An 18,260-nucleotide genomic window follows, 5' to 3' on the forward strand; every position below is an offset into this window, starting at 1 on the left:
TGTAAAACGACAACTGTTTACTCCAAAGAAAACAATAACATAAAATAACAAAAAGCGCAACAGTACAAATGACATATTGTGACATTGTCTTCCTACAAAGCTAAGTACTGCAAGTGCCACGCGCTCTGGGTTTTCCCGCTTCGGTTTGGTTGATTGCACCGCTCAGCTGCTGCCACGTCGTTACTAACTAGCTCCTAACCCTTCCCCAATTCCCACCTGTCTTGTTATTGAACAGAATATGCACGCGCCACGGCGGCAATTGAGCATCGAACCCTTCCTAAATGGTAACCACACAAGTGTAAATTGTAATGAACGACTAGGAATACGTTTTATCTGGAAAAAAAAAATTAAAAAACCATTTCTCCACGACTCTTCCGCAGAGCCAGTTGATCAGGTCCAGGAATTTTCGTCTGCTGCCTTGTCATATATATAGCCTGCTGTAAACAGAGACCAGAGATGTTCTCTTCATCCCAAGGCTTGCCAAGATTTGCAGGAGCTAGAGCTGAGTTCCAAGGTATTCATTTTTGGTCATTTCTGGTGCAGTAGTAGTCAGACTGATGATACTGCCGTATATCATTTTGCTTGGATGAAAACTCTGGGAATAGCTATACGTGCTTCTCTTTGACAATCTTCGTATACCGAAAGTGAGTTACTGTGGCATTCTGTAAACGGTCCTCTCGGTTTTGCATGTCTCGGTTTTATGACTGTTTTCTGGCTTTTCCTGTTTACTGTTACTCCGTAGTGGCTCTCCGTATAGTATCTTTTGTTTGTCCTAGTAACGTTTGTAGTGTTGGGTGAGAACGTGATATGATGGGTCTTACTAATTACCAGTGGATGGCCTCGAAGAAGTTAATTTGATTTGCGAAGATAACGTGTTTATGGCAACAGGCCCTTTTCTCTACTATTTATGATGGTGCTATTTAGATCCTACCCTATTTTACACATTTGTTTCCTTTTGCTTTTTATTTTTTTTAACCTTTGCTTCTGTAATTGGTTTGTTTTGGCAAGTGCCAGTTTTGAGCACCCTTTTGTTCAATGAAGTTCATGATGGGAGGGATGCGCTTGTCACTCCTTCATTTCTCGTTTTTTGTGCGATGTAGTTCATTTGCCAAGAAATAGCGAAAAGAAAAGAACACCCATTTGGTCTGGAAAATTGTCTGCGACTTGGTTCTAGTAGACGTTAAGGCAGTACCTCTGAACTCTCACAGCCTCGAGTTTAATGTTTTACAACGTTACCCTAACTTCTAAAGCTATGTTTTTTGGCCTCGTTGATTTCAAGTTTATAAGATTATTACTCGTTTATTTTTGTATATGAGATAAAATGAGTTGATATTAAAATTAAAAAGTTAAATAAGGTATTGTTAGAATATATTTTTTAATATTATTTTTATTTTAGAATTTGAAAAAGTTGAATTATTCGTTTTATTTTGTATTAGAAGTTAGAAAAATTATAATGATGAAATAAGATGAGATATTTTTTGAAAACAAATTAGGAAGCCAATGGAAAAAGATGAATTTAATAATTTTATTTATTTCTACCATGTCCGTTAATTTCACACTTATAATCTTACATTGCATCTTTGCCATCTGATACGTGATTTTGAATCTTGTTCGTTTTGGGGGGTGATTTTTATTTTAGTTTCGAAAGATCATGTTACAAGGTTTTGTCAATGTTCTCTAGGATCCTGATCCATTTTGTCTGTTCTTTTCAGGTAGCGAGAGGAAGCAGATTGACGGAAATCCTGCGTGGAAAGAGTGATTCTGTACTCTGCACTTGAAGTTTGGAACATGTCTTCTGAGGCTTGGATCACTTCTATCTCATGCTCAAGCCCTCTGATGCAATCCTCTGAGGACGACCCTATTTCAATCACATTCCATTGGCTAAAATTCATTTTCCTTTCCCCGTGTCCTCAAAGAACTCTATTATCTTCTGTTGACCTCGTCTTCTTGCTCACCCTCTTGGTATTTGGAGTTCAAAAGCTCTATTCAAAGTTCACCTCCAACAGCCAAACCAGCTCTGACCTCCACAAGCCCCTCGTTAGAAACAACAGAGCTGCTCTAAGGACTACACTGTGGTTTAAGCTGTGTCTGATTGCTAGCGTTCTGTTAGCATTTTCTTACACAGTTATAAGCATTTTAACATTTAGTAGCAGCACGCAATTTCCTTGGAAACTAATTGATGGACTATTTTGGCTAGTCCAAGCCATAACTCATGCAGTAATCACAATCTTAATCATCCATGAAAAAAGATTTCAAGCTGTTACTCATCCTCTATCACTTCGATTTTATTGGGTTGCAAATTTCATTGTTGCTGCCTTGTTTATGGCCTCTGGGTTTATGCGTTTAGTCTTTGTAGGAGAGCCACAGGACATCGATTTGACATTGGATGATGTAGTTTCTATAATTTCTTTTCCGTTGTCCATGGTTCTTCTTTTTGCTGCTATTATAGGATCTACTGGGGTGACAGTGACGAGAGAAATTGAAACAATTATGGATGTAGAAACAAAATCCTATGAACCGCTTTTGAACCAATCAAATGTGACTGGATTTGCCTCAGCTTCTATAGTTTCCAGGGCCTTTTGGCTTTGGATGAACCCCCTGCTGAGTAAAGGCTATAAATCTCCTCTCAAGATTGAAGAAATCCCATCCCTTTCACCTGAACATAGAGCTGAAAGATTGGCAGTGGTCTTTGAATCAAGTTGGCCTAAACCACATGAAAAATCAAATCACCCGGTCCGAACCACATTGCTCCGGTGCTTCTGGAAGGAAATTGCCTTCACTGCCTCCCTTGCAATTGTGCGGCTCTGTGTCATGTATGTAGGGCCCATTCTTATACAAAGTTTCGTGGATTTCACCTCTGGGAAGAGAAGCTCCCCTTACGAAGGATACTACCTTGTATTGATTCTCCTCGCCGCAAAATTTGTTGAAGTTCTCTCGACTCACCAATTTAACTTCAATTCTCAGAAGCTTGGAATGCTCATTCGATCCACTCTTATCACTTCTTTGTACAAAAAGGGTCTGAGGTTGACAGGTTCTGCTCGGCAGGCTCATGGAGTCGGACAGATAGTGAATTACATGGCCGTTGATGCTCAGCAGCTGTCTGATATGATGCTACAGCTGCATTCCATATGGTTAGTGCCTTTGCAAGTTGCTGTGGCCTTGGTACTCCTGTACAACTACCTTGGCGCTTCAGTAATTACAGCAATTTTTGGAATTCTTGGTGTTATGGTATTTATTATATTCGGTACTCGGAGGAATAACCGGTTCCAATTCAATGTGATGAGAAATCGCGATTCCAGAATGAAGGCAACAAATGAGATGCTTAATTACATGCGAGTAATCAAGTTCCAGGCATGGGAGGAACACTTCAATAAGAGAATTCAAGCTTTCCGTGAATCGGAGTTTGGATGGCTTTCCAAGTTCATGTACTCGATCTCTGGAAATATTGTTGTAATGTGGAGCACCCCGTTATTGATATCGACCCTCACATTTGCTACTGCAATTTTCTTAGGAGTTACTCTTGATGCAGGGACAGTGTTCACAACAACTACAATCTTCAAAATCTTGCAGGAACCAATCAGGACATTCCCACAATCGATGATCTCTCTTTCACAAGCAATGATATCACTTGGGAGGTTGGATAAGTACATGATGAGTAGGGAATTGATGAACGATTCGGTGGAGAGAGAGGAGGGATGTGATGGTAGAATTGCTGTGGAAGTTAAGGATGGGGTGTTTAGCTGGGATGATGAAAATGGAGAGGAAGCCTTGAAAAATATAAATTTGGAGATCAATAAAGCGGAGGTTACAGCTATTGTCGGGACTGTGGGATCTGGGAAGTCTTCTCTCCTAGCATCAATTCTTGGTGAGATGCACAAAATATCAGGAAAGGTATGGATTCTAATGGAGGAGGGTGTATGAGATTTTTCTTTTTTCCTTCGTCATGAATTTAGGTGCTGTGCATCCACTTTTTAATAAAGATTTCTTATAAAAAAGAATTTAATTAGGTGCTGTGCGCATGTTTCATTGAGAAAGCCTTTCTGCTATTATATCTGCCCGTCTATGTTATGTTTATGCATTGTATGCTGTAAACATGATTTGAATTCTATGTTGGTTGGGATTAATCCAGTTGTTACTTGTATATAGATACTTACATGGTAGAAGCATAATCAAACACAGCTAGTGAAAACTTTAAATTGGTAAATTGTTCTGATTTATGAATCTCTGACCGACCTTTATGTCTTTGGTTAAATAGGTCAGGGTTTGCGGAACAACTGCCTATGTAGCTCAAACTTCATGGATTCAAAATGCCACCATTCAAGAGAACATCCTATTCGGTTTGCCACTGGACAGAGAGAGATACAGGGAAGTCATCAGGGTTTGTTGCTTGGAAAAAGACATGGAAATGATGGAGTATGGAGATCAGACTGAGATTGGAGAGCGTGGAATCAATTTAAGTGGTGGCCAAAAGCAGCGAATACAACTTGCTCGGGCTGTATATCAGGATTGTGATATCTATCTTCTTGATGATGTCTTTAGCGCTGTTGATGCACATACTGGAACAGAAATATTCAAGGTCACATTGAATTTTACTTTCTTTCTAGTTTGGAATTTCTTTGTAAACTTAATTATTCTTGTTTTATTCCACAAACAACTGGACACAATAGTTTGTCATTTGAAGCAAAGTTAACATAGTATAACTTTTGAGGTAGTATTATATTATGATAGATCTATGTTTAGTGCATATACTGCTGCCACATGTTACTTTCTATAAACCAGACTGCTTGTTTTAAATGGTTTTTTCTGTAACATGCTACTTCTACTTCAGAAGCTACTGACTTGACTTACATTTAGATAGCTCTTTTGTTCTCCTTAAGACCATGGTATCAGAATGTTTCTAACTGTTTTGTATTCATGCCTTTTCAAAGGAATGTGTGAGAGGAGCTCTCAAAGGCAAGACTATTCTACTTGTAACCCACCAAGTTGATTTCTTGCATAACGTGGATCTTATCTTAGTAAGTGCAATTTTTTATCTGTTAAGTGTAATTATGACTTATTTTTTGCTGGTAGTTCAATTATTACTCACACAGTAACACACATCTGTTTAGTGAGTTTATTTCTCACTTTTGCTTTCTGATATCAGGTTATGAGAGATGGCATGGTAGTCCAATCGGGAAAGTACAATGATTTACTAGATTCTGGCATGGATTTCACAGCGCTTGTTGCTGCCCATGACACGTCCATGGAACTTGTTGAGGTGGGCACCACAATGCCTGGTGAAAATTCCCCCAAATTACCAAAATCAACTCAAACCTCAGCCAATGGCGAGGGCAAGTCCGTTGATCAGCCAAACTCTGATAAGGGGACATCCAAGCTCATCAAAGAGGAGGAGAGAGAAACTGGCAAAGTGAGCTTGCATGTTTATAAACTTTACTGCACTGAGGCTTTTGGGTGGTGGGGTGTGGCTGCAGTGCTGGTGATGTCTCTACTTTGGCAAGTATCTCTGATGGCGGGTGATTATTGGTTGGCATTCGAAACTTCAGAAGAGCGTGCTATGTCATTCAACCCTTCTTTGTTCATTTCCGTCTATGCAATTATTGCAGTTGTCTCATTTGTGTTGATACTGATAAGGGCCTTTTCTGTTACATTTGTGGGGCTTAAGACAGCCCAAATTTTCTTTGTGCAAATCCTGCACAGTCTCTTGCATGCTCCCATGTCATTTTTTGACACTACACCTTCAGGAAGAATTCTAAGTCGGGTAAGAATTCAGAATAAGATGGTTTTTTTAGCGTTTAAGGTTTCATTTTTCATGTGAAGTTGTGTAGATTGATGAAGTTTTAATTTCTTATTTTTCCTTCCTGCAGGCTTCAACTGATCAGACGAACATTGACCTCTTCCTCCCCTTTTTTATGAGCTTAACAATTTCCATGTACATCACAGTGATCAGCATCTTCATCATCACGTGCCAGTATTCTTGGCCCACGGTATTCTTATTGATTCCGCTTGCATGGCTGAATGTCTGGTATCGGGTATGGGCCCTCCTTGTATTGTGTTATTACGATTTGTTGCTGTTGCTATTGTAATCTCACATTAAAGAGACAAATTATACTTCATTAAACATGTCATATGCCTCCATAGGTGGTCACCTAATAGAATTCCATTAGCCAGAAGGTTTAATGAGTGGATGAACCAGAGCCCAGGACATACATACTATTATTCGTTCTGAACAACTTTGAACCTTGGCATGTCGATGCTTAATAGGGTCCCTTTATTTATACAAAGAAAAAGCAACTATATATATATATATATATATATTTTTTTTTTACAGCTAAAGTTTCATTAATAATCAGAACCCAACTTGTTTGAAAGAAATGAGATCATGTAAAGTGATGTTGATGATTTCCCTATCTTGTGGTTCAGGGGTACTATCTTGCATCATCACGTGAATTGACCCGCCTTGACTCTATCACAAAAGCACCTGTTATCCATCATTTCTCGGAAAGTATCTCTGGCGTTGTAACTATCCGCTCATTCAGGAAGCAGGAGGGGTTTTGTGAGGAGAATGTCAAGCGTGTTAATGCCAACTTACGTATGGATTTCCATAACAATGGATCCAATGAGTGGCTGGGTTTCCGTTTAGAACTGCTTGGGAGCTTCATCCTCTGCATTTCTACTATGTTCATGATCCTGCTACCTAGCAGTGTCATAAGGCCAGGTATGAGCATTGGCAATAAATAATGGTAATTTGATTATATGAGATGCCAGACATTTATACAAAGGATCATTCACAAATGATTTGTCACTGCCTATTGTTGTTTTTTTGGTTTTTGTTTCTGGTGAATAAGAATTTCCATATTCAATATCAAATGTATCAGATAATCTATGGCTTCTTGACATTATTTTGAGCTTTCCTTATGGGTTTTGGTAAACTCAAGATGCAAAATTGTGGCTTTACAAAAGATTTTTCACTGTCTCTTGTTATTGGTAAATGAGAATTCTTGAATTCAATATCTTGAAATCTCTCGTATGATCTATGGACTCTTAATATTCTTTTGGGTTTTGTTTATGGGTTTTGCTAAAATCAAAACTCAAGATATGTTTAGTGTTTTCAATGTATGAGCTCATCCAGTATATGAATGATATTGCGGCGTACCATAAAATCTATTTATTTTTCCTTTCTTTATTATAAGACCATCAAATTTTACACATTTAACGTACCAACATGTCATTACAGAAAAGTTGACTCATTCATTTCCTCTAAATTTTGCAGAAAATGTTGGTTTATCTCTTTCCTATGGATTGTCCCTAAACGCCGTGTTGTTTTGGGCCATATATATGAGCTGCTTCGTGGAAAACAGAATGGTGTCTGTTGAGCGAATAAAGCAATTCACCAATATTCCATCAGAAGCATCATGGGAAATCAAAGACCGTCTTCCTCCTCCAAATTGGCCCACCCATGGAAATATTGACCTCAAAGACTTGCAGGTAAGTGGCCTTCAAATATTTCTGTTCTAGGGAAAATTATATTTTGCACCCTCAAACTACTACCATTTTTTCAATTTCCATCCTAAACTATCAAACTAGTATTTTGCACCCTAAACTACAAATTTAACAATTTTGACTGTTGATTAAAATCTGACCATTAAAATCAATGAAAATTGGTCTTGTGACAAATCTTAATGGTTTGATCTCATTTGAGGATGAAAAATTGCCAAAATTTGATTTGTTAGTTTACCATAAAACTTGCGAATTTTGGTGGTTTATGGTGCATCTTGCAAAATCGGTGGTAGTTTAGGTGCGTAAAGGAGTGTAATTTTCCCTTAGGTTTTTATGTTTTGATAATTAAATTGAACTTCATGTGGTATTTGTTAGAGTTTCCCTCCCACGCTATTGTATTATCCCTTAGTTGATATAACTTTTGTCTTGCTCAGAAAAAAAAAAACATATTGCACTTCATGTCTTCAAATTCCTAAATTATCAAAATCAGTATTCTGTGGTTAGAATTTGATGGAAAGGCAGATAAAGATGGCCTGATGCTAACACGTAAATCAACAGAAAGTATTTAACTAGATTTTTTACCTCTGGTAAAATTTAGGGGAATCTTATGCTTTCAAACATAAAACAAGTTAATAATAACATCTATGCTAATCATACCTTGAATATTTGGCATGCAGGTTAGATATCGTCCAAACACTCCTCTAGTTCTGAAAGGGATTACTCTAAGCATTCATGGGGGAGAAAAGATTGGGGTCGTTGGTCGAACAGGAAGTGGGAAGTCAACTTTGATCCAGGTTTTCTTTAGGCTGGTTGAACCTTCGGGAGGGAGAATCATTATAGATGGCCTTGACATTTGCATGCTTGGGCTTCATGATCTTAGGTCTCGGTTTGGTATCATTCCTCAAGAACCTGTTCTTTTTGAAGGGACAGTGAGAAGCAACATGGATCCAATTGGACAGTATTCAGATGACGAGATATGGAAGGTAAACTTACCTCTGTTATTTTCAGATTATTGTCAAGAGTTTTATGCTGGCAGGAGAGATGCTTATCCTACCTAACATATGTTTTTAAACTAGTTAAAATACCACTTCTGTATCAATTATTGCTCTAATGGGCCTGATTATGTTTTTGGTCGCATGTGATTTTTCATTAAGATTGATGGAGTAATATATTTAGCACACTATAGCATTTCTGGCATGGCATACTTTTAAGAACCATCTGTACAAAAGTTTGCATATAACATCTGTTTGCAGAGCTGAGAGCTTATTACTTTTGCAGAGCCTGGAGCGTTGCCAACTTAAAGATGCGGTGGTTGCAAAACCTGATAAGCTCGATTCTTTAGGTAAGTGACTTGCCATTTTTTGCAGTATGCTCTTCCAAAAGAAGCACCAATCTGCAACTGACCATTTCCATAATATTGGACTCCTTAGTGGCTGATAATGGGGACAATTGGAGTGTGGGACAAAGACAGCTTCTTTGTTTGGGCAGGGTTATGCTTAAGCATAGCAAAGTCTTGTTCATGGATGAGGCCACTGCTTCTGTTGATTCCCAGACTGATGCTGTAATTCAGAAGATCATCCGGGAGGACTTTGCATCCTGTACAATTATCAGCATTGCTCACCGAATACCCACAGTCATGGACTGTGATAGGGTTTTAGTAATAGATGCAGGTCTGTGTTTCTCTCTTTTCTTTGTTTCCATGAACAGATTATGCATTTGCATAGGTTAGAGGTTATTGTGATCTACATTTTCCTTTCAATGTATCAGAGTCCACATCTTTGTAGCTAGGTCATGAAAAAACTTAATATTATTCCAAGAGGAAGTTTCATTGTAGTGGCAGCATCAACTCACTTAGGATATGACCAGTTTAGCAAACTTTACATCCAGAATGGTCCAAAAGATCTCACATTATGGTATACACCTGGCGGTACTAGAGGATTGATTACTTGTTTTCGAAATAAGATGGGAGGAAAAATAAAAGCGGATGGCTACTTTGAGGACTTCCAAATTTTCATACATGATGAAAATCATAATTGATAAATTTTGCTTGACAGTTTTTATTCAACATGCATTGGGCTCTTACATAGAGAAACCCTTTCACAATAGACAGCTTGAAATGGTTCAAATCTCTTTATGAAAATTATTTTTCTTTCAACCACACAAGAATGTGGAAATAATACGACAAATTGCTTACATGAAGCTAATTGAAATAGGCTTCCAATAATAATTGATTTTGTGCCTTATTTGGATTCATAACACACTATAGGTTTGTTGGAACAGGAAGATTGATATATGTTGGAAACAAATATTGTTCTTCCAATGTAAATAAAGTCATTCCTTCTCTCTGCCACTGTGATTTTGAATGCTGAATACCAAGAATAGGCTGACTATGCCCGTTTTATCAATAACCTTTATGCACATCCCTAGTGATCTAGCTCACCAACAAGAGCGGACCCAAATCGTTTTCCTTGGAAACAAGAAAGTTTTTGTTCCTTCCATATGGCTTAAGCTGCATGTAGACTTCATAATTTATAGGATTTGCCTGATACTGCTTGGCATTGCTTACCAAATGAAGTTTGAAGCTTATGCTATGCCCCTTCTCTTTCTACTTCTTGACAGGATGGGCAAAGGAATTTGATAAACCATCTCGTCTGATCGAAAGGCGATCGCTCTTTGGGGCATTGGTTCAAGAGTATGCCAACCGCTCATCTGGGTTGTAAGACAACCCTAGTCAGTCTCCTTTCCTATCCAACTGCTGCTAGTCTTGGCTGACCATCAGATCCCATGACAGAATTCCCTTACTAGGTAGCTGATTACTCTTTTCATTGAACTTTTTTTTTTTTTTTTAAATGCACTGGTTCTTTGTATTAACGCCCCACTATTTGCAATCTCTCTAAATGCAATTGGAATTGAATTGTAGAAAGCATATGACAGTTATGGGCAGCTCAATATTAGTGCTGTTATTCAAGGTAACAATTAAGTCGTTAAAATAAATTGACTGAAGAAAACTATTGATGCCCCATAGCTTTTGCTCTGTTTGACACAATTAATGCTGCATGGTTGATGCCTATGGGGACTCTTGCTTCCCAAACGAGATATGAACCATTTATGGACCAGTTTTACTCATATTAGATCTCTTATACATGTTGAGGGAGCTCTTCATGTGGGGTCTAGACTCTAGAGGGTGGAAGGTGCTTATATCAAATGATATGAATCTCATTCTCATCTCCTTCTTCAAATTTTGCCAATTGAGGTTCAACCTCATAACCTCTATTAAGATTTCATATAAAAAATATCCTTTACACCACCATTTGGATAATCACAAGGAATCAAGTATTGAAAAATAAAAATATTTAAAAAATAATTTTTTTGAAATATTGTAGATTAAAAAAAAACGCTTTGGAAGGTGGTTGTTCGGCCTTCAAAGAATGGTCTGGCCGCTTGAGGGGAGTGCTTGGAGTTAGTTAGGGATGGCCGGCCGGCGACCACCACCCTTCATAGGGTGGATCTCCCATCAGCCTGTCGGAAAAAAAGGTAGATTCATTCCATTTAAGAGGTGGGGATAACCACCACCCTTGGGATGTTTTTATTTCTTTATAATTTTTAAATAAATTATTGAAAATAATATAATATCTTACAATATTTTTTTAAAAAAGTAAGAGATTTACTATGCATCAGCCACTATTTACTCTCACAATCCACACTTATAGTTTTTTTCATAAGGTGTGAGAGTGTTTTTCATAGGATATGAATTTGTTTTTCATAAGGTGTAGGGTGTGTGATGATGAATAGTGATTGATGAGAAAAAATTTTCTAATACATTGTATGTCATATTTGTTTTTTTATTTATGAAAGTAAATATTGAAATATTATTTTGATATGCAAAAACATTTATTTATCATGTAAGACACTATACTTGTTAAATGAAAAAAAAAAAAAATAACATACTTATGATCTTGATGTGATGAAAATAAATAAATGAAAATAAGATTAGAAACAGCCAAATAAAAAATAATTAAGGTAACATTATCTATAGAGAGACCCCCACGACAACATTTTATTTTTATTTTTATTCCATGAACTGCTTGATCTAAACGCAACGTTTCGGACTTGTTTTCTTACCACAAGTTCTTAAACCCTTGAACCCTACTCTTCTCCTTCGTCTCCTGGCCAGAGAAACCACAGAGGCAGAGAGAGAGGATGGGGGGGTCACGTAGAAAGTACAAGAAGTTGAAGCCGAAGGTGCGGGTGGGACTACCGAAAAGAAAACCTAACGTATTCAAGCCGGCATTCTCTCTTCCTCCGAAGCTCAGCTCCTTGCTTCCGCAAGACCTCAAGTGGGACGACAAGGCCAGCGTCATCCATAACTACAAGTCTTTCGGTGTCCTTTCCAACCCTAACTTGCTTGGCGTCCGATCCCGCACCTCTCACATTATCGAAAGCGACTCTCTCCAGGTCCCTCAGACGTCCGATGGACCTGAAGCTGCCTCCACGGGGCTCGATCCGATCGATTCCGGTAGCGACCTCGAGGAGGACGGTCTGTTCTTTATCCCTTTTGATTTTCATTTTTTTTCCTACGGCGATGATTCCTGGCTTCTGTTTGAATCTGTGATAAATTTCCAAATTTGAGGGATTGTTTATTGTTTATTTAATTTTCTGACTGTGCTGATCATTATGCTTCATTTCCCTTTACTGGGAAGTCTGACCAGTGAATATTAGACACTAATTGAAGATATATAACCTTTCAATTGGACTGGACTGTACTAAAAATGTCTTCTTTTCTTTTCTAGGTCTATCGATCTCTCGGTAGACTGTTAGTTTAATTTTCGTGTAGGATGTTGGATTCTGGGTTCTGAATGATATATACTGGGTGCTATATTTTACATTTTTTCCTGTATAAATTTTCTGTTTAAATACTAAATTTGCTTGATTCAGAACAGGAAATCTTGTATTAATTGCCTCCTGACTTACCTTTTGTCATGCAATATAACCTTTTCTTTTTTATGGCTTTTTTTTGTAAGAATACAGACCTTTCTTTTTTTCTTTTTTCTTTTTTATAAGAAATATAGACCTTTTAAGAAATAAAAAAGTTCAGTGTGATGGGAAAATGGTCATATATGACCTGTGAATATGAGAGTATGAGTTGCAAAGGCCAATGTTTCTTTAAAGAAATACTACATACTACACCTATGCTAATGCGTTGACATGACATTGTCCATCAACCCTTATATTTTATTTTTAGGAAAACAATAGTTTGTCCAAGGGTCAATGGACTGTGCCACTTTAATACAGTTTGATGGGAGCGAAGTATATAGTATAACTCATTTGCTTGATCGCATTTGCCATATTGGAGGAATGCTACTTTCACTGTGTTCCTCCCAGACCTACATAAGGCTCTGTCCCTATTTAACATTTCCTTGCAAATTTGTTATTGTTACAAGACGAAGGACTTTTTAACCATGTCGTTCCTACCATGCATACATGTTGGGGCAATTAAAAAAAATCCTTTTTAATGAATCAAGGTATCTTAAAATTCGAGATATAAGTATAAAATAGCAAAGAATATGGATCCAGGCATCCATAAATCCCAAAAGCTAACATCCTTCCAAAAAAGTGATAAAACCTTAGGATATACCCATAAAATGTCTAAAATTTAACAGCCTAACAAGAAACTGATAAATCCCTACATTCATTAAATATAAGACAGAAACTGATAAATCCCTACATTCATTAAATATAAGACACGCAAGTTTTAGCTTTTAAAGAAACTGTTTGAATTCAGCATCCACTCTCCATCTAGTTGATGGGAAAGAATATAAAGAATCGCACTTGTTAGAAGCCTAAATGGTTTAGATGAAGGAAAACTTCCCTTGTATCTGCCTAAAGTGAATGCAATCCTCAAACAATTGTGCAAGTGAAGTCTTAATGCCAAAAAGCTTAACACTAGACCCATTAGATTAGTCTCTTCTAGAGGTCAGTTTGTACTTGGGCTATGTCTATTTTCCTATTTTCTAATGAATAAAACTTCTTGATTACCTGTAAAAAAAGGAAGGTCCGTTGGTCAAAGAGATCCATCAATTTGATCTTTCAGGAAGTTTTCAGTTTAGATTGTTAGCTATATTTATATTGTACATGTAAATGCACATCTCTTTTCATGGAAGTTCTGTTATAGATGTTCAAGTTTATCTGTACTGAAAGGACATGATCCATCTGAGCAGTCTTTGATAATGGCTGATTCCATGACTTCTCTTTTGGCCACAAAGATTTGAAAACAGCACTGGGAAAGCAGCGAAGGGATGGGGAATCCGCACCTCCACAACCATTGACATCAATGCAGCGTCTTCATATAGGTCGGCTGATTGAGAAATATGGAGACGATTACGAGGTAGAATAAAAGTTCAGATATTTTTTTATAAGGGGGGTTTGGGGTTATGGGAACTTGTGCCTTGGATATACCTCTTGAGATAGGATGGCAAATGCTGTTACCTTGTAAGACCATTGGCAATTTTTTTTTTTGTCTCAAGTTCGTGAAATTAGTGCTTTCCTTAATCGTTTCTTTTCATGTGCTGTAGAGGATGTTCATGGATACAAAGCTAAATGCCATGCAGCATTCAGTTGCAACTCTGGAGAAACTTTGCAAAAGGTATCACATGCATAAAGATAGGAATCCATTGATAGTTTCCAGTTGAGAATGGCTTTGTTTGGTGCCGGGATGCCTTTCGATCCCTTGGAACTACAGTACTATGTTTGGAATCTCAATTTGTTGTATGCTGATTTATGCTAGTCTATTGTTACTTAAAAATTAAAGGAACTTAGCTCAAGGGTAAATGATTATCAGCCTCTCTGTTCGCACCCTTGTGTGTGGATGATGATGGGCCTTTCGAATCCATCCTCCGGTGGCTTGTGTCTTAACTACGCTGAAGTCCGCGGGGGGTGGGGGTGTTGTTTGGAATTCTCAGAGTATCCTCTATTTTGTAATGCAAACACGAGTGGTTTGATAAGACTAGGAGCTGGTAATATTGATCCAAAACTTGCAAAGAAAGTTGCACTTTTGACTTGGAAGAAGAAAGAAGTGAACCTTTTGTGCTACTTTCGGATAAAAAGGGCCAAAAGTAATATGCTGAGCTTGGGCATGATGATGACGAAGTAAATTAAGGACCGCTAGTTTAATTCCTTTGTATCATTCCATCTAAAATCTTACAGTCGCTCTGTAATCCACCGTATCAATGAATCATCGTCACTGTTTGCTTTGGCGTGATATGTTTTCTCGAAAATAATTTCTGACTGTCATTCTTTCAACATTCATTGACATGGCATCGAATGATTGTAACAAGTAAAAAATAGCAACCATCCATACAAACCGTTGCAATCAATAAAATCACTGTTATATATACTGTGTTGAAACAAAAACGGACTATACAAAAAGAAAAAGAAGAAAATAAACACAAACAGGTCACAGGCATCTACATTTATTATTTTCGGATGCATCGTTGATGCTGATTCTATAGTTAGCACTAGGAATGAAATTGCCTAATTAGACCCCCATAAACGCCCGACATTGGTTCTCCCAGTGCTCTTTCGACTGCCGAAGCCTCTCTACTCTTTCTGACTGAAGCCGCTCCTCCCAGTATTCCCTGCAGCTGTTCAATATATGCGTGTTCAGTTTTTCATTTATTCTTTCTATTAATTCTGATTCAAATGTCTTCTTAAACATAAGGTTTAACTTCCAAAAGGCCTATACCTTCTGCCCAATAGAATATTAAGCTCGTCCAGGTGTACAGCACCTTCATAAACTCTGGCCTGCAAATCAACAGAAAGGAATTACCATGTATTGCCAAAAGGTGAAGAGTTTATATTTTTATAGCTCTTGAGGCAGAGAAGCCAAAAAGATGAAGATTGTGTAAATTCTATATGTTCAGTTCTGTTTTATTTTTAATTTTTTCTCCTGGTGAAACGAAAGAACTACTCGATACATATCTGCATCTTGTCACCCTGCGACGACATTATCATCAACAGAGAGAGCTGTCCCACAATCCAAGAGATTGAAATATGGTAACTTACCTCTCGGCAAAGAGGGCATTTGGCTTTAGACTCTGCTACTTTTAGTCCATCCACAATAGTCACTCCAGCAGCCGAGCAAGCACACATATAGCAGAAAATATGGCCACATGTGAGGGAAACCGCATCAAAGACTGTGTCCTGTTACCAAAAAAGAAAAAAAAAAAATTTAACAATCGAATAACGGTCAATGGAGGTGAACTCAATGAAGTACCATCAAGACAGAGTCAATAATTGCGCTTGTTATTTAGATTGGCAAACAGATAATATCTCTGGTCCTAGAATCTGAAGTGCTCTATGTTTTATACTGATAAAATATGATTCTTGAATCCTATTGGAGAGAGCAGATCCAGACTATGGAAACCTGACTTCTAAAAACTGACCATATGCAAGGTCTAGAGTGAAATTAGAAACTAGATTGTGGTCAAGCAATTTTATGATTATTTTTTTGTCATTTCTAGACCAATCTCAATAGACCTTTTAGTTCTGCAAGTGGATGTTTTATGTTATTAGATGTCCTATTTGCAGAAGAGCATGTACCATGCACATCCACAAAGCCCAGAGATTCCATCGAAGTCCTTAATGTAGTTTAGTTTGCACACTCAGCAAAATGAAAGCTGGAAACTTACCAAGCATATAGAACAAGTCAAATCGATATCGACTTTGACTGAATCAAAGAGCTCACAAGTAAGTGATGGTTTGCCATCATTAAATGTGAGGTTGCAGCCCTCAAACAATGTTGGTGCCTTCCTAGATTTGATCTTGCTTTCCCTTAGATTGATGTGGAAAGCCATGAGCTCACAGAGCCAGGGACTCTGAAGAATTTCAATATGCATGCTTTGTGCTTGTGACTTGAAGGCCTGACCTTGCTTAGAGTAATGAATCTGAGGTCAAAATGAAAAAAATTCAAGCAAATTCATAAAAGGAAAACAAAATATTATCAAATCGTGTGGTTAACATTCATTTCAAAAAGTGGGATAGATATACTTTATCATATTTCTTCAGAATTTTTCTTATTGCAATGGCATTGATCAGTGCATAAGTGACAAGGTCCTTTCCTTCTTGGATTAAGGTGCCATGATTCTTTTGTAGCTTGCCTTTGAACCAAATAATGTACTTCCGAAAGCCAGAAGCAAGATGCAGCTCAAGCAATTTCTGCGCACGCTCATTGAAGCAACCTACTACTGCAGACATTTCCTTGAGAAGAGAAGGAAAGAAGGTTCCATCGCACACTACACATCGGATAGAACAATCTAAACGTTTAAAGTTCTTCTCCAGTATATTGTATTTTTTATCTCGAAATCTAGATCAGTGGTAATCTACCAAAATGATACAAAAACAGAAGCTATTGGCATATCATGGCACTTGGCTCAATCCTCAGTTAAAGGAAAAAAAAAAAAAAATTAACCAAGTCCCATTTCAAATGCATTGAGAATGAACATGATAATTGCAGAATTATAACATACAAAGTACCACTGCTTTCATTACGACAAAAAACTCCCCCCTACAGACGAAGGTAAAAGAACGGGAGGTAATATGCCAAAATTAGATTACGGCCGTTTGGATACAGAAATGATTTCATTTTACCTCATTTCATCGTTACAATTTTTCTAAATTTTCACGTAAAATATAATAAACAATTTAATTTTTTTAAATCCTAAAACAATAATAATATTAAAAAAATAATATTTAATAATATTTTATTCAATTTTCAACTTCCATCTAAACCCATCTCATTTCACCTCACTATCCAAATGGGGCAGTATAATATTAGAGTCTGCAGGTATCGTCTTGACGTCTACTGCAATCGATTATTGTTCTGATAACTCGAAATATCTATTACCTTCAAAATAGCTTTGAAATGGAAAAATAAAGCTACTTTTCATGATTGAGTTTGGTAGTATGAGTTATAAAGGATCTATAAAAAAAGAACATTGAGCCAGAGAAAGAGATCGTGAAGAAAACTTTGAAGATGCATCAAATAGAACCAAGGAATCATTCAATCATACATCATTTGGGTTTTATCTAAAAAAAAAAAAAAAAGCAGGAAAAAAAGTGTTATTGGAATTATTTCAGACAAAACATTTGCAACAAATAACATTGGTAAAATTCCTTCAATAAGGAAAAAAAATAAAAGAGAGAGCGAGTAAAAATTACTTGATCTGAGCACATAACAAAATCCAACAGATTTACCAAAAAGCCAATCTAGATTAGGGAACTGCGCAATAACCCAAACAAACTAGAAAATATGAGAAATATATTTAAAACTGTTGGTTGTTTTTCAAATTACCTGGGCAATGGTCAGGACATGTTTGGCTGTCATGGACCCCGTCAATGCCATTTCCAGACTGAAGATCGCTCCGGCAATTCTTCAACATCTTCTTTAGCTTCTTGAAGCCAAGCCCAGGCAGTTTTTTATCCTGGCCTTGCATGTACTCCTGGTATTTTTTGCAAAACTTCATCTTTCACCAAACACTGTTATTCGTTCTCTTGCTTTCTTCAAGATCAATGTTTCACATAATTCAAAAAACGAAAAACAAAAGGTGGTAAATCAAGATTGAGCTTGGTAAGATGAATATAACCCAACTAAGTCTGAAAGTGAATCCTTCAGTTTTTGTCCGACGCTCTCTGCCCCTTCAGGTGGTTCTCTCTCTCTCTCTCTCTCTCTCTTCTCTCTCTCTCTGTGGGATGATACGTAACGGTTT

At 37.3% G+C, this 18,260-nt stretch overlaps 3 protein-coding genes across 6 annotated transcripts; 2 read left to right on the top strand and 1 right to left on the bottom strand.

The window, feature by feature from the left end:
• The first annotated feature begins 363 nt into the window (after window positions 1-363).
• LOC108986854 (ABC transporter C family member 14) lies at window positions 364-10,519 on the top strand. Of its 2 annotated transcripts, none has more exons than XM_018959631.2 (12): window positions 364-644; window positions 1,713-3,891; window positions 4,256-4,576; window positions 4,929-5,015; window positions 5,144-5,758; window positions 5,865-6,029; window positions 6,421-6,715; window positions 7,271-7,485; window positions 8,175-8,480; window positions 8,776-8,839; window positions 8,928-9,167; window positions 10,117-10,519. In XM_018959631.2, exons 2-12 carry the CDS (start codon window positions 1,789-1,791, stop codon window positions 10,215-10,217), a joined length of 4,512 nt encoding a protein of 1,503 aa, XP_018815176.1. In that variant the 5' UTR covers window positions 364-644; window positions 1,713-1,788; the 3' UTR covers window positions 10,218-10,519. The 2 variants fall into 2 exon arrangements, with proteins under 2 accessions (XP_018815176.1, XP_018815175.1); XM_018959630.2 differs by having other exon boundaries at window positions 364-514.
• Window positions 10,520-10,930: 411 nt separating this feature from the next.
• On the top strand, window positions 10,931-14,757 carry LOC108986857 (nucleolar protein 16-like). The gene is made up of 4 exons (XM_018959634.2): window positions 10,931-11,031; window positions 11,672-12,034; window positions 13,761-13,882; window positions 14,070-14,757. The coding sequence occupies exons 1-4, from the start codon at window positions 10,968-10,970 to the stop codon at window positions 14,184-14,186; spliced, it is 666 nt and encodes a 221-aa protein (XP_018815179.2). The 5' UTR covers window positions 10,931-10,967; the 3' UTR covers window positions 14,187-14,757.
• A 94-nt stretch (window positions 14,758-14,851) lies between these two features.
• On the bottom strand, window positions 14,852-18,260 carry LOC108986855 (probable E3 ubiquitin-protein ligase BAH1-like 1). Of its 3 annotated transcripts, XM_018959633.2 has the most exons (7): window positions 18,143-18,251; window positions 17,846-18,052; window positions 16,543-16,787; window positions 16,185-16,439; window positions 15,559-15,696; window positions 15,239-15,297; window positions 14,861-15,137 (listed from the first exon to the last, which is right to left on the bottom strand). In XM_018959633.2, exons 2-7 carry the CDS (start codon window positions 18,015-18,017, stop codon window positions 15,032-15,034), a joined length of 975 nt encoding a protein of 324 aa, XP_018815178.1. In that variant the 5' UTR covers window positions 18,018-18,052; window positions 18,143-18,251; the 3' UTR covers window positions 14,861-15,031. The 3 variants fall into 3 exon arrangements, with proteins under 3 accessions (XP_018815177.1, XP_018815178.1, XP_035538603.1); XM_018959632.2 differs by having other exon boundaries at window positions 14,852-15,137; window positions 17,846-18,260; XM_035682710.1 differs by having other exon boundaries at window positions 16,543-16,739; window positions 17,846-18,251.

This window comes from Juglans regia, chromosome 11 (assembly GCF_001411555.2).
Source record: "Juglans regia cultivar Chandler chromosome 11, Walnut 2.0, whole genome shotgun sequence".
Taxonomy (NCBI): Eukaryota; Viridiplantae; Streptophyta; class Magnoliopsida; order Fagales; family Juglandaceae; genus Juglans; species Juglans regia.